The sequence below is a fragment of the Alligator mississippiensis genome, chromosome 4, assembly GCF_030867095.1.
Source record: "Alligator mississippiensis isolate rAllMis1 chromosome 4, rAllMis1, whole genome shotgun sequence".
In the NCBI taxonomy this organism is placed as follows: domain Eukaryota; kingdom Metazoa; phylum Chordata; order Crocodylia; family Alligatoridae; genus Alligator; species Alligator mississippiensis.
In genome coordinates, this window is record NC_081827.1 from 14,297,455 (window position 1) to 14,312,333 (window position 14,879).

The window sequence follows — 14,879 nt, forward strand, 5'->3', positions numbered from 1 at the left end:
TGCTGCTTTAAGTAGGCAGGATGTAAATCTCAAATGGGAATTACAGTCTGAGGCTGAAACATTTGGAGTTGGTTGGCTGGGCTGGGCCGCTCAAAAATTGCGCGGGACATGGGGAATCGTGTCCTGTCAGGATGAGGGGTGCTAGCTTAGGCTGTCACTTGGGTCCCGGAGAGAAAAGTGGCATCCCGAGGTGCCCAGCAGCCTCTCGGTGGGGCACAGCAGCAAGCTGCTCGTGCTTCCTGGCAGGGATGGTGAAATACCCGGCTGCAACGTGCCTCGTCCGGCATCCATGCAGACCCTCTGGTCGGGCTGGGGCAGTGACATCAGACAGCATCGCCGTTCGGGGCAGTGTCCTCACTGGTGCTTTCCACCGGGACAGGCTGAGGACACAACTCATTGTGACATCACTGCTCTGCTTGCTGTGACATCATCAGCTTTTCCACAAAGCATCATGCAGACGAGGTTCTTTGGGGGAAATGCGATCTCTTTTATTTATTTTTTTAATGAAATCTTCGTATTTTCCCAAGCAGGAAGCAACTGTGACCCCCTGAAACAGGAGATCCTGCTCCTGCCTTTGTTTTTCAAGGTCATTTGCATCAGTCATCACAGATCCTCATGGGAGGCAGAGGCTCCACACCAGCTCTGAACTGCCTGCCCGGAGGAGTTTTCCATCTATTGACTCCTCGGTGAAATCCTATGAAATATGAACTTTAATTTCTACCCAGGACAATTTTTACAAGCTTTTCTCCGATGCCTGATGAAGGGTGTTTGTGCCCGAAAGCTTGCAATGAATTTCTTTAAATTTTGTTTTGCAAAAATCTTGTTGGTCTCATAAAAGACCTCATCTCTACTACCAGTCCTGTCATATCTTTTATTAGACCGACTAAATTTGGTTGACCAACAACCACAAAACACCTTAACATCCTTCCTGGGCCCCAGGCAGGTGTTTTGCAGCCACCCTGCTCTCAGGCTCACAGGGGGAATTTGGCGGGAAAACTGCCCGCCCCCCCAAAGACGGGCGCCAGCAAGCTCCGTTGCCCACAACCAAGATGGCTTCCAAACATACAGCGGGAGCAGCAGAATGAAGCTGGGGCGGGGAGGTGCCCTCCATAAAAATGGCGCGGGTCACGTACTCACAGGGGATAATGTTTGCGCGCATGCGTAGAAGGCGGACTTCCTTTGCCAGGCTCCCGAGGCTCTTACTGCGCCTGCGTCGCTCCCAGGCGGGGGCGGGGTCTAGTTGGAATTTTGGCGGGTGTCTGAGGCGAGCGGTGAGCGCGATGGCGGGCGGGGGGCAGGGGGCGGGCAGGGCCCCAGGCCCGAGGTTTTGGGGGTCCCGATACCCGCCCGAGCCGGGGGCAGATGCGTTGATTTACATTTGGCTTTGCCTGAGTCTCCCTGATCTTAGCTATGAGCCCAAGAGAGGTGGGCGCTGCTTCCCCTTTCATTGCTAGGGCTTGATATGATGGGGGGGCTCTATCTAACCCCCCCCCCCGAAACGCGTCGCACATTTTGGGGACATTTTTCAACTCCCCCCGCCTTGGGGACACCTCTTGTTTTCCTTCCCAGGAGCAGCCGGGGGTTTCTCCGCTCGAGAAAACCTTCCCTTTCCAGAAACAAACGACCGTCTCGCTCCCCCGGAAGAGCAAGAGCGTCGAGGAAAGCGGCTTCGTCAGGCGCCTCGGGGGACGTTAACGCTCGTACCTGGAAGCGCAGGTGCTAACTTCAGGGCGTGTGTACGTGCGCTTTTTGGGAGGCTGCTCCGAAGCGGAGATCCGCCGCTTCGTTGCAGACTTGCTGAATCGAACGTGCTGTACGTGCCGCGGCGGGCTGACGTGCGCTGCGTTGCGGGCGAAATGCGTGTCCGCGCAGAAAACGGTGGCGGTGCGTTTTCGAATGAAAACGGCTTCTGTGTGTTTAGGTTCAGAAGGACCGCTGCTGTTTTCTCAGCGCTGACGTGCATTTTGCCGCTTGTACGATTGTAAGGGTCGTAGCGCCGGGCGCTTGCGTGTGTAAAAATGGTATTTATGTGCAGTAATTGGCTTTGAAGCGATGCTGATATGCAGTCGACTAATTCTCCTGTGCATGGGTGCATTAGCATGGCTTTTTCCCCTGCTGTGGCTGCGCGCATGCACGCGGCATTTATTGGCCACGTTATCGGCCACATCAGACGACAAAAGCTCATTGCTGGTACTCTCCATTTTCCTCATATTGGTGCCGATCTGATACGGCACTGATGTATTGGTGCACCTCTGTGTGGTACGTTGATACGTACTGGCTAACATCAGTGACAGCTGGGTGGGTGACAGGGCAGAGTCCAAAGTCCAAGCTCCTTTGAGGGGGGTCATTTGCTATGTTCTTGTAATTCATCCCCCAAACCATCCCTCCAATAAAGAAAGTCAGTGTGTGGATATAGAAAAGATGTGCCCTAGGAAGGCCACGTGGTTTGTCTGCCCTGTGTGTTCCCCCTGACATCTTTTCCTGGTCCTCCTGTGACCTGGGCATGTTATGCTGTTATGTCCCTGTCGTTGCATTGGCAGTGCCTATGTCCTCTGTTTTTAGCTGCGGTGTGGTTGGTGTTTCAGGCACTGTGCTGGGTTGTAGCACGTAAAGCTTTAAAGTGGAGGTCCTGGGAAGTCCTTGAATGAAGGCTTGCCTAGAAATGCAAGGGCTGCATTCAGTGGCTCAGGAGATCTCTACCTGAACTGCCTCCTCTGTTCTTAGATGTGTAGAGGGGATGGACAATGTCATGTAGTGCCTAGGTCATGAGTGCTGAGTCCTTCATAATGGCAATTCTGAATCCTATTAAAAGCAAGAAACCTTGGATGGTTTATGTCCTTAGTTTATTCCTGTTGACCATGTTTTATTTAACTTGCAAATAAATAATTTTGCCCCTGTTCTCTCCCTGACAGATGACACTTTTTTTTCCTTTGGGCTCGCTACTGAAGACATCCTGTTGAAAACATGGAGGGTAAGATTTGCAGCTCTCTTTTGTCCACCCTTTCCTGTCCCCCCCCTGCTTCTTACATTTAGAGCTGGTAGATTTGTGCTATTTAACAGTGTTTGACTAGCAAGTGCCTTAGAAGTAGCAAAAATAGATCCCCTCCCAGCTCCTCTTAAGCACCTTCACCTTGTGCTGGTCCATCCCTTTTGTGGCTTTGCAGCTTCTTTGTCATCAAAGTCTAAATCATGCTGATTGTGCCTTGCTCTGAATTTTGATTCCAGTTTGTTCATTTCTCTCATTCTTTCCCTTTATTTCTCTGCTGTCTGGTTGCCTTTTCCCCCTGCTGTCTGGTTTTCCTTCTACTCTGTTCCCTTCTCTCTCAGGTCTGCTGCCCAGCTACCTGGTTCCTAGGTTCCCCTGGATATGTGGCAACATATGTTAAGATTGACAGGTCGGTCCAACCCATGGGGGGATCACTGAGCCCTTTGGCCATATCTGGCTTCTACCTTTACCAACCTCTGGGTTCTTCTTTGCAGTGAAGGGTCTGGTCTCTGCTAGAAGCAGCTGCCAATGTAAAACAGCAAGCACTGTGTGCCTTGCTAGCTCTCAGCAGACCATGGATGGTCCAGGCACTATGGTTTGAGAGCCTCTCTAATAAACATAAAATAAATATAGGACCAAGAAAAATAGAATGCATACCCCAAAGTCTCCTCTGTCTCCTTTTGTGACAAATCTGCCTTCTCTTTCTTTCCCATTTATTTTTTTATTATACATAGTAAAATTTGAAAGAAAAAATGATTGTCACATTTAAGTTAGAGCAGAAGAATAGAACCTGTGCTTTAACATCTGTCTTTATTTTAACTGCAGCTTGGTTTAGAGCAAATTGATAGTGCAAGAAGCAAATCAGCGCCCTGACTAGAGCTAGGCAGTAGTTGGCTTATACGAGTAGAGTAACCTGGAAATGGCAGGCTTCCTTGAATTGGGCTGTAGTGATGCTTGATTTAATTAATTTATTCCAGGAGATGAGGACTTGGAGCTGTTGGCTTCCCTGTTAGATGAAGATGTGGCAGCTGAGGATGGGAATTGCCCTGAAGAGGAAGAAGGTTGCTCAGAGGAAGCAGGAGAACCTGATGAGTACGATGAGCTGTTTGATGCAGAGGATGATACCTCTTACACCGAGGAGGTTGGGTCTGAGGAGAGTGAAGCCAACGAGGAGAAGGAAACTGTGGCTGCTTTGTTTGGAGATGTGGATGACTTGATAGAAGAAGAGAAAGAGGAAGAACCTGCACAAGAAATACCCTGTTGTCCAGCCCCCAGTCAAGAGAAGGAGAAAACCAATCAGGAGTTACAAGGTTTCTCAAATAGCCATTTTTGGCCAATTTACCAAATATAGTTCAAGTCATAGTTATTGCTAGATGACTCCTGAGACTAAGTGGATGGCTTACTGGTGTTGGCAAGGAATAGAGAGACTTTCCTGCTTGATTTCTAATTCAAATGCAGTTCTGAAGGGAAGCAACTGGAAGTTCTTGTATAGACTAGTCAGTTGCTTGAGCTAAATAAATAATGACTTAGTCCAGTTTTAAGTGCTTACAGGGCAAAATTAATTGCTTTCCAGTGGCTGCCTTTGTCAGCTGACTCCAAAGAAACCAAACCTAAGAGGGAGTTTTGCTTACTAGCAGTATACATTAGTTCTTGTTTTTTTGCTGCCTGTGTGGGCCAGATGCTTACCTGCTACCAAGGTATTCAGCATGAAGGCACAAATATTTCACCGTACTGCAAGTGAACAGGCATTATTCACTGACCCTATCTCATGATTAGTAAAAAAGAGATCTAAATATATCCCACACAACATGGCATGCGTGGGCGACTGCTGCCTCCTGAGACTGGGGGGGGGCCCAGCAGCCAATTGCTGACTGGGAGGTGGGGTCCCCCAGTGGCCTATTGTCACTGCTGACACTTCTCTCAGTGCCCCCAAAATCTCAGGGGAGGCACTGGCTGATGCTCTGCTTGGCGCCTCCACTACCCGGCTGGCGAGGGCCAATCTTTGCTGCCGCCCCCCCCACCCCTCCCCCCAGTGGGTCACCTATGATGGCGTGTGTTGGGTTGATTGTATGGCAAAAGAGCTCTGTATTAAAGAACACTTAAGCTCCAGGGGGCCTTTTTTAATTAATTTGGTTCAGTGGGACACTTACTGAATTTGAGCTTTCTCTCTGTAATGGCACCAGTTCTTCCCAGTAAACATCTCTACATTCCTGTGAAGTAGTAAAGGCATTGAATTTCTAATAATATTGTTAATCTTAGCTTGCAACAGGTTTGTGTTATTTACATTTATAGTTTATTCTCTCGTAGATGAGCTGAAGAAGTTGCAAGAGCAGATGAAGAAGTTACAGGAGCAGTTGCAAAAGACTGCCATTGAGCAGCCATCCAGCTCAGGCCCAGTAAAGAAAGCTCCAGGTATGGAGGCTAATTAGGTTGTTTGTCTAAAACCCAGCCCTGTGCTATATACTCTGCTGTTACAAATCCCTTGTGTGACCCTGGCAGGACACTAAGCCTCAGTCTCCCCATGTGTAAAATGGAGATGATTGATGCCCCATGAGTTGTGAAGTAGAAGCACCAGAGGTTCTCGAACAGGTGCTTAGTACCTGTTTTTTGGGACACTGGTCTCTTTCAAAGCAAATACGGCTGGGTTCCCATTGTGTTTGTAACGTGGGAGGCAGGAGTGACACCATTGTATGTTGGATGTAGAATAGATAAAAATGGGGGATTGGTTGTGCTTTACTGCAGTTCTGTGGTTCATCTGTCCACAGTATGTTGAGGCACTGAAGATGAGCTGCTGGCTCCCAGCCATCTGTTGCTTTCGGTGCACAGGCTTCAATGGCTGGCTGCAGCATGGATTTCCAGTTTCCTGCATGTAAATTCTTATACAGGGAAGTGTTTTGTTTGAGCAGTTCCGGCTGCTTGTGAACAGGTCAGGAGGTCTCCTAAATACCTTTTGTGTTTGTGCAGCGGGGAAACTGCCCTGCATGCCCTTAAAGGAACGGAAAATGCAGACACTACAGGAGTCACCGTGTTTCTCTGCCCAGCTTGACACACCTGCATTACCACTAACTAAACGGGGAGTCCAGAAAGCGAAACTTTCACCGGGAGGTACGATTCTTACTCTTGGGTTCTGGTGCCTTAGAGTCGCAGTACTGCTCAGTAGAGATTTAGTCTCTGGTCTTCATTCCCAATGGAAACCTATTGAGTGACCTTTAATTTAGTAGTTATGTACCTGCAGCAGCTTACATGTGGGAACAAGGAACTTGGGGCAGACTTATTTATCCAGCTGAAGCTGATCTCTGTGCTATAACACCTACCTTGCTACCAAAAACTAGTTGGGCTTGTTTAATGTTAATTCAGATATGTCTGATATGCAGTGTGCTGCAATTCTCATCCCTGGAAATGAGAGTTATACAATAGATTTTGGACGCTGACATAGCCTGTCTTGGAAAACACTATCACTTGCAGCATTTACAACTGAAATGGAACTGCTCCTTGAGATTCCAGTCCAGGGAATAGGCCTGTACAGAAAGGGCAGTGTAAACACTGATTAAGTATTCCTATAACATGGGCTCAGTTGGTTAAGTTTAGGCTGGTAGAATTTTTAAGTAAAAATATTATTTTTCATTAATTTATGATTAATTTTTTCTGTCACTTGCAGAGAACAAGAGTCCTCCTCTAAGGACAGTATTAAGTTCATCTTTTCAGCCTCTCAGATCTATTGAGGGGAACACACCCAACGTTGGAGTCAAAGAGAGGACTTCTCACTTGCCTGGATGTTCCACTGTGACTGATCATCCAGTCTCTGTGGAAGCTTTCTCTGGCCTGAGATTGAGGTTGGCAAGCCAAAGCTTTTTTGTATCACTTTCAGATAAGCAGAGAGAGGACATGATCTGTCCAGTGTGTAACACTGGAGGCTGAAATGCATTGTGAATAGTGGGCTCAGATTGTCAGGGATTTGGTATACCTGTATCTTATTTATCACTTCCTCATGCCAGAATATTCATTAGTCAGAAAGATGTTGAAGTAAAGCAGCACCATTGGTCAGAAGTTAGCAGTTGGATAGTAACATGCTTGGACACCCATTTTACCTCCCCTTTACAGAATGCCAACTATTCTTTTAAAAATGTCCTCATCCTTTTGTTAATGTGCTGAGAAATGCTTCTCGTGATTATGCTACGAGGACAATGGGAGGAGGCAAAGGAAAAATGATAGTCGGATTACACTGGCACTTTGCTACGAACTGCAGGACTGGCCCACTGTTGCTCAAACAAGATTTGCAATACTCTCTGTGATCACAAGAGGTCTCCTGTTACCTGAAACAGCTCCTTTCCCTGGAAACAGTACTGTGTTTACAATGCTCACTCCTGCCTGGGCAGCAGCAGTATTCCTCTAGTCTAGTCATCATTAAAATCAATAGAATTAAGTACACATGAACCTTGCAGTGCACACACTGTACCACAGTATATGATGGATCAACACAAGCTTGAAGGCTGTTGAATATGACACTTTTCAGGTGATCTCAGGAAGTGAAATAAGGCACAGAACATGCTTTATTTCATACTCTCACAGATCTTCCTGCAATTTCTCAAGGGGAGTCTTTTAGCTCTTTAAGCATAGACCGAGTATTTAACTGTATACAGGAAGGCGCAATCCTGCAGTGATTAGGGGATGCTTCAGTGGTCTCATGCCCTAATGAATTTAAATCTGTTTTTGCAATTCTAAATGTTCTGGGCTGGCTCCAGGCATTTGTGCTGATATGTTAATATTTACTATAGAAAACCCCGTGTATCGTCAGTTGAAATGGAGAGGAAAATGGCTGGACGGAAGCTGATCCGACTGTCTCAGCTTCAGAACAAACTTGCTGGGGAAAATCTTGAGGAAACGGACTGGGTAACGTTTGGAGTGATAATGAAGAAAATCACCCCTCAGAGCTCAAACAGTGTAAGCAGTTCCATTGTATCATAAGCTTAGTTGTAATGAAATGATAGTGTTTTCACTGAAGAGCTAATTACGTTTTGCATGCTTTATCAGCCAGCTCCAGATTTGCCTTTTTTTAATTAAAACCAACTATTAAATATTCCAACTAGACAAGGCTCATATGGTATTGTTGGTGTCTGTGCTCATATGAACCTAGACTGCACTGATTCTTCTGTGTTGGGTATTGATATGAGCCAAGACACGTGACACTGTATCCATTATAGATTCATAGATGTTAGGGTCGGAAGGGACCTCAATAGATCATTGAGTCTGACCCCCTGCATAAGTAGGAAAGAGTGCTGGGTCTAGATGACCCCAGCTAGATACTCATCTAACCTCCTCTTGAAGACCCCCAGGGTAGGGGAGAGCACCACCTCCCTTGGGAGCCCGTTCCAGACCTTGGCCACTCGAACTATGAAGAAGTTCTTCCTAATGTCCAATCTAAATCTGCTCTCTGCTAGCTTGTGGCCATTATTTTTTGTAACCCCCGGGGGCGCCTTGGTGAATAAATACTCACCAATTCCCTTCTGTACCCCCGTGATGAACTTATAGGCAGCCACAAGGTCGCCTCTCAACCTTCTCTTGCGGAGGCTGAAAAGGTCCAGTTTCTCTAGTCTCTCCTTGTAGGGCTTGGTCTGTAGGCCCTTAACCATATGAGTGGCCCTTCTCTGGACCCTCTCCAGGTTATCTGCATCCTTCTTGAAGTGTGGCGCCCAGAATTGCATGCAGTACTCCAACTGCGGTCTCACCAGTGCCCGATAGAGGGGAAGTATCACCTCCTTGGACCTATTCGTCATGCATCTGCTGATGCACGATAAAGTGCCATTGGCTTTTTTGATGGCTTCGTCACACTGCCGACTCATGTTCATCTTGGAGTCCACTAGGACTCCAAGATCCCTTTCTACTTCCGTGCCACCCAGCAGGTCATTTCCTAGGCTGTAGGTGTGCTGGACATTTTTCCTCCCTAGGCGCAGCACTTTGCATTTCTCCTTGTTGAACTGCATTCTGTTGTTTTCTGCCCATTTGTCCAACCTGTCCAGGTCTGCTTGCAGCTGTTCCCTGTCCTCCGGCGTGTCCACTTCTCTCCATAGCTTTGTGTCATCTGCAAACTTGGACAGAGTACATTTCACTCCCTCGTCCAAGTCGCTGATGAAGACATTAAAGAGTATCGGTCCAAGGACCGAGCCCTGTGGGACCCCACTGCCCACACCCTTCCAGGTCGAAACCAACCCATCTACCACGACTCTCTGGGTGCGACCCTCTAGCCAATTCGCCACCCACCGGACTGTAGTCATCCAAGACACAGCCTCTTAACTTGTTCACCAGTATGGGGTGGGATACCGTATCGAAGGCCTTCCTGAAATCTAAGTATACGACATCCACCCCTCCTCCTGTGTCCAGGCGTTTCGTAACCTGGTCATAAAAAGAGACTAGATTGGTCAGGCATGATCTGCCTGCTACGAACCCGTGCTGGTTTCCCCTTAGCATAATTTGCCCTGCCGGGCTCTCACAAATGTGAGCCTTGATAATTTTTTCAAAGACTTTGCCAAGGATGGAGGTGAGACTGACTGGCCTATAGTTGCCCGGGTCCTCCTTCCTCCCCTTTTTGAAAATGGGGACCACATTGGCCCTTTTCCAGTCCTCCGGGACCTGGCCCGTGCGCCACGAGCGTTCAAATATTCCCGCCAGTGGCTCTGCAGTGATGTCGGCCAGTGCCTTCAGCACCCTCGGATGGAGCTCATCCGGGCCTGCCGACTTAAAGGCATCCAGTTCTTCCAAGTGACTCTGCACCATCTCAGGGTCTACGCATGGAAGTCTGACGCCTTGCTGCTGCCTCTCTACAATCCCAGTGAGAGACTTGTCGTGCCCCTCGCTTAGGAACACTGAGGCAAAGAACTCGTTGAGGAGTTCAGCCTTGTCCCCCCTGTCTGTCACCAATTGTTTCTGCCCATTTAGCAGGGGTCCTATTCCTCCCTGGGCCTTCCTTTTACTCCCTATATATCTAAAAAACAATTTCTTGTTGTCTTTTACTTGGGTTGCCATCCTCAGCTCCATGGTAGCTTTGGCCCGTCTAACTGCCTCCCTACAAGCACGAGCAGAGGAGGTATATTCGTCTTTGGTGATCTCTCCCTGTTTCCACTTTTTATGTGCTCCCCTTTTGGCCCTTAGGCTGCCCTGGATTTCTCTGGTCAGCCAGGGAAGCCTCCTGGCCCCTTTCCCTCTTTTACCTCGCACGGGGATCGTCTTGCTTTGTGCCCGAAGGATCGTTTCCTTAAGGCACAGCCACCCTTCTTGGGCTCCCATCACTTCAAAACTCCTACTCTGCAGTGCGTCCTTGACTAATCGCCTGAATTCATTGAGATCAGCTTTCCTGAAGTCTAGCACTTCCACCCTACTAGTTACCTTACCCACTCGTCGTCTTATGGTGAATTCTATTATTAGGTGATCACTGTCCCCCAGATGGCTACCGATCTGTAGGTCCCCTACCATGTCATCCCCTGTTGCCAATACCAGATCTAGTATGGCGTTCCCCCTAGTGGGACCGTGTACCTCCTGTGGCGGGTGGAGGTCCTGTACACGGGTTAGAAACCTGCGTGAGCGGTGGGACTTTGCTGTCTGTGACTCCCAGCAGATGTCCGGGTAGTTTAGGTCCCCCATGACTACCGCCTCTTTAGCTTTTATGGTCTCCGAGAGTTGCCTCAGGAGCCCCGAATCTATTTCTTCCCCTTGATGTGGGGGTCTGTAGCAGACCACTACCACCAAATCCCTTTCTCCTTGCCCCCCATGTAGCCTAACCCACAATCCTTCTACTTCCTCATCCTTGGATTCCGTCTTGATGAGGGTTGATGTATATTGCTCATTGACATAAAGCGCAACCCCTCCCCCTTTTTTCCCCACCCTGTCCTTTCTGTACAATCTATAGCCCTCAATATGTACTGCCCAATCGTGGGATGAATCCCACCAGGTTTCCGTTAGCCCCACTAAGTCATAGAATCCCACCAGGTTTCCGTTAGCCCCGCTAAGTCATATTGGGGCTAAAGGATGTGTAAATCTGCTCAGGGATGGTTTAATGTAAAATGCAGGCACTTTCTTAGGCGTAGGGACCATAACTTAGGACTTCTGCACCTCAAATAAGTGTCCTAACTGCTATGCCATGATCCTTCTGGTCCAGTGGATCTTAAAGTCATTCCACTGTGCAGCCAAGAATTCAAGAGGAGGAATGCAAAGTGCCCAAACCTATGCTAGCAAATAGCCTAGTGGTTGTGACACTCTTCTGAGCTGGGATTTGAAGCTGCTCAGGCCAAAGAGAAACTGTTAACCTGTATCTTATCTCCTGAGCCAGTGCTATAACCAGTGGGCTGTGAAAGGTGACATCTCTGCCTGGGCCTAAAAGAAGAGAGTGAGTTCTTTCAAAGAAGTCTTATAGGTACCTAGCCTCCGGAGAGGGGTCTGGCCTCTGGATCCCAGGTGGACAGAAGCATCTCCCTGAGTGAAAAAGAGCTGCTGCAAAGGGAAAAGATTTCAAGCATCTTCCTGTACTCCGTATTTCCTATTGAGTAGCTGTAGCTGGCTCCCTGCTCAGTGTATTGACTGTTTTTCATCTCCATTGTCATGTGTCTGACTTCTCCCAGACCCTGTATAGGGAACCTAGGCCCCTATCAGAGATGTGAGCTGCTTGCAGTGCCTAATTTTTAGGCATCTAAATCATAGGATCAGAGGAAAGTATGTCTAGAAGGGACCTCATGAGGTCATCTAGTTCATCCCTCTGCTCAAGGCACGATCACCTCTGACTAAACCAGTCCTTAAGGGCTAGATCTAATAAATCCCTTTTCCTGGCAAAGACGAGTTGTGCCCTATTGCACACCTACCAGGGTTTTACCCTATCTCATTCTAAAAGGGCCAAACCATGCCTTTTCTACCACTTTCCTTGGGCTCATTCGGAAGGCTAGGATTGTGCATCAAGGAGTTGAGTATTAGGTGTGAGTTCTAGCTTGAACTTTGAGTTTTGGTTAAAATGCCACTTCAGTTTCATCAGCTGTAAAATGGGGTTAATTTGTTATTCACAGGGTTATTGTGGACTAATAAGAATCTGTGAGAAGTGCTGTATGGCAGTTAAATATTAGTAACAGCAGCAATAGAAATGGCCGATAAAAGGCTATTTTATCTTTTGCAATTACCTGTGTTAACAAATAGCATCACACGCTATATGCTGCTTAGAGGTCATAAAGTAGAAACAAAGGCAAAAGAGTAATGATTTTAATGGTGACTACTTTAAGCATGGGCAGTATTAGTGGTCTTCTTGTAAAGATCTAACAGAAAGTAAATTTTGTCTGCTCCAGGGCAAAACCTTCAGCATCTGGCGACTGAACGACCTGCGTGATCTGAATAAGTGCATCTCATTATTTTTGTTTGGTGATGTCCACAAGGAACACTGGAAGACAGACCAAGGCACAGTCATTGGGCTGCTCAATGCTAATCCCATGAAACCTAAGGAGGGTTCAGATGAGGTAAGATGACTTTTCTTGGCCACCACAAGGAAAGGATAAGCAATGATTTAAAAAGAAAAGTTGGTTTAATTTAAATCAGATGTGATTTTTTTTCAGTTTTAAATTAAATACACTTTTCATTGTAAAAATCTGTTTAACATTAAATTATTTTTTTTCAAAGTTGAAGAATGAGCTGGCAGGGATGAGATTTACTAGTTTTAAAATCATGAAGGATATGGTGACCATTTTTTCCCTTTGCTTAGTGGTAAATAAATGATGGTATATAATGAACTTTTCTCATATGTTACTAGGACATTCAAGATGGTTGCTTTTTATTAGTTTAATAAAATTGTTTTAAAATGCCTCTTTTAGGCATTTTAATTGAATTTCCTTTCCATTTCCATCTAAATGTAGCTTGATACATGTGAATAAAAAATACCATATAGTAAGCTTGTGTTAGCAGATGCAAATGAAAGCAGATCTACCGTTCTTAAGGTAGAAACCTTAGGTTTCCCTCGCTTTATGCAGGTTCTGTATGTGGGAATTCGCTCTTATGCAATGACTCTTTATACCAAAAATTTGTTATATGCAAGGTAACTTTCACTCTTATGCGATTGGTGTGGTGGAAGCCCGCAGTTAGCTGCTTTGTGTAGTGCATTGTGGGAGTGATGCGCACCAAAATACAGTCTCCTGTGTGGATCTGTGCTCCTTGCTCATTGTCTGTGACACATTTCTGTAGTTACCATCCCCATTATAGCTTCTAAGCGTCCCACTAGCTTATCTCCTACCCCTCTCCCTATACTTGTGTGTACTGTCTGCTGTTGGTGAATACCAAAGTTGTCTTGTAAAAGTGGTAGAAATGGGTCTGGGGGTCAGTACAGTTGAGGTCTTGTAAAGTATCCCTATTCGTTGCATTGTACAGTGGGTTCCCTTTATGTGAATTCGAGTTATGCACCATTTTCCAGGAACGCATGTACAGCATAACATGAGGGAAACCTATAAAGGGAACAGATGCAAAGCTTTCTGCTTCCTTGCAAGAGAACGCATTGGGACGTTATCATTCTGCAATACAGGATATTGTAAATAAAAGGGTGGGGTGTACTGATAGACCTTCATCTCCTTTTTCTCACTTGTTTCTAAGCCAGGGGCAGGCACTTTATTTTGGGTGGAGGGCCGCTTACTGAGTTTTGGCAAGCCATTGAGGGCCGCATGACAGGCAGCCCAGGGCAGATTATTCATTTTTTCATTTTTTTTTTTTTAGGGGCCCTGTGGGCTGGATAGAATGGCTTGGCGGGCCACATTTTGCAGACACTATGTCAAAAAGTTCTTGTATTTTCCCCTTTTGATTCTTTTCCCATCTGAACATCCACCTTGGAGATTTTTTTTTTCCCCCAGTCCTTTGCATCAGGGACCAGGGATGACACTTGCATTCAGCCCCATGTCAAACTGACTGGGCCTATCCTGTCAAACCAGTACCATATGTGTCAGCTTCTGAGGAAAGTCTGCAGCATTTCAAGCACAAGGAGTGGCTGAGGGCTTGGTGCTCCCTTGGTATGTAGTGTGTTGGTCTGAGCCCTCAGGCCAAGCTAAATCATCAGTTTTGCCACGTTCCATTCAAGTGCACCGCCTTGGGGAGAGGCCTCAGGCACTTATCCAAACTTATTAGAAGCAATCAAAGCTATGTGGGTACACAGCGTAATCAACAGTTCTGAAGCTGACTAGCTCCTCTCATTTTCAAGGCTTTCATACTCCCTGTCAGCTGCTAAAAGAAGCCTTGAAAATGAGGTGAGAGAGGAGCTGCAGAGCTAACTAGTTCCTGTCATTGTCAGTGCTTCTGATAGCAGCCCTTTGACAGCTGCTTCCCTTTCCCTGTCTCTGGCACAGTTAAGGGGTGCACATGTAGTTACAAAGCAGGCAGTTACAATGAGCATGCAGTCAGCTGCAGCATAATTCAAGCTACAAAGCAGAAATGCTGACAGATTTTATATGCTTAATATACAGATAACCAGCATTTGCTAAAATATGGTGTTTCCCAAGCTGTGGGAACTGTTCCTTGGGGAGGCGCATGCACATCACAACAGTCAATGCCCCCTTACTTCAGCCGCTGTCACTACTTACCTTGTTACTAGCTCCTGCTGCTGCTGGTAAAGGGAATCAGTGACAAGAGAAGTGGCAGCAGGAGCTGGAGGACAGGTGGAGCACAGGAGTGTTCGACTTTACTACAGAGGGATGTAGACCCATAGGGTTTGGGAAACGCTGCTGTCATGAAAATGATAGGCAATAAATTGGGACCCATGCTGCACCATGCAACCAATTAAATTATCCAAAATGTGTATAAATGAATGACACTGTCAAGTGACCTGAAAAGTCCAAGCTTTTGGGACTGAACTCAAAACCCCCTGTTTATCCACTGATAATAAATAGATATT

At 46.8% G+C, this 14,879-nt stretch overlaps 1 protein-coding gene across 2 annotated transcripts in view; it reads left to right on the forward strand.

Annotated features, from left to right (window-relative positions):
- The first annotated feature begins 1,187 nt into the window (after nucleotides 1–1,187).
- MCM10 (minichromosome maintenance 10 replication initiation factor) overlaps nucleotides 1,188–14,879 on the forward strand; it is a 33,668-nt gene continuing 19,976 nt past the window's right edge. The window contains exons 1-9 of one of the 2 annotated variants that reach the window (XM_014607568.3): nucleotides 1,188–1,271; nucleotides 1,570–1,716; nucleotides 2,913–2,971; nucleotides 3,964–4,296; nucleotides 5,294–5,398; nucleotides 5,951–6,091; nucleotides 6,645–6,819; nucleotides 7,762–7,927; nucleotides 12,304–12,471. In XM_014607568.3, coding sequence (XP_014463054.1) covers nucleotides 2,965–2,971; nucleotides 3,964–4,296; nucleotides 5,294–5,398; nucleotides 5,951–6,091; nucleotides 6,645–6,819; nucleotides 7,762–7,927; nucleotides 12,304–12,471 — 1,095 coding nt within the window. In that variant the 5' untranslated portion in view covers nucleotides 1,188–1,271; nucleotides 1,570–1,716; nucleotides 2,913–2,964. Of the gene's footprint in view, nucleotides 1,272–1,350; nucleotides 1,426–1,569; nucleotides 1,717–2,912; nucleotides 2,972–3,963; nucleotides 4,297–5,293; nucleotides 5,399–5,950; nucleotides 6,092–6,644; nucleotides 6,820–7,761; nucleotides 7,928–12,303; nucleotides 12,472–14,879 lie in introns of those variants that run through there. The other variant, XM_019487555.2, reaches the window with a different exon arrangement.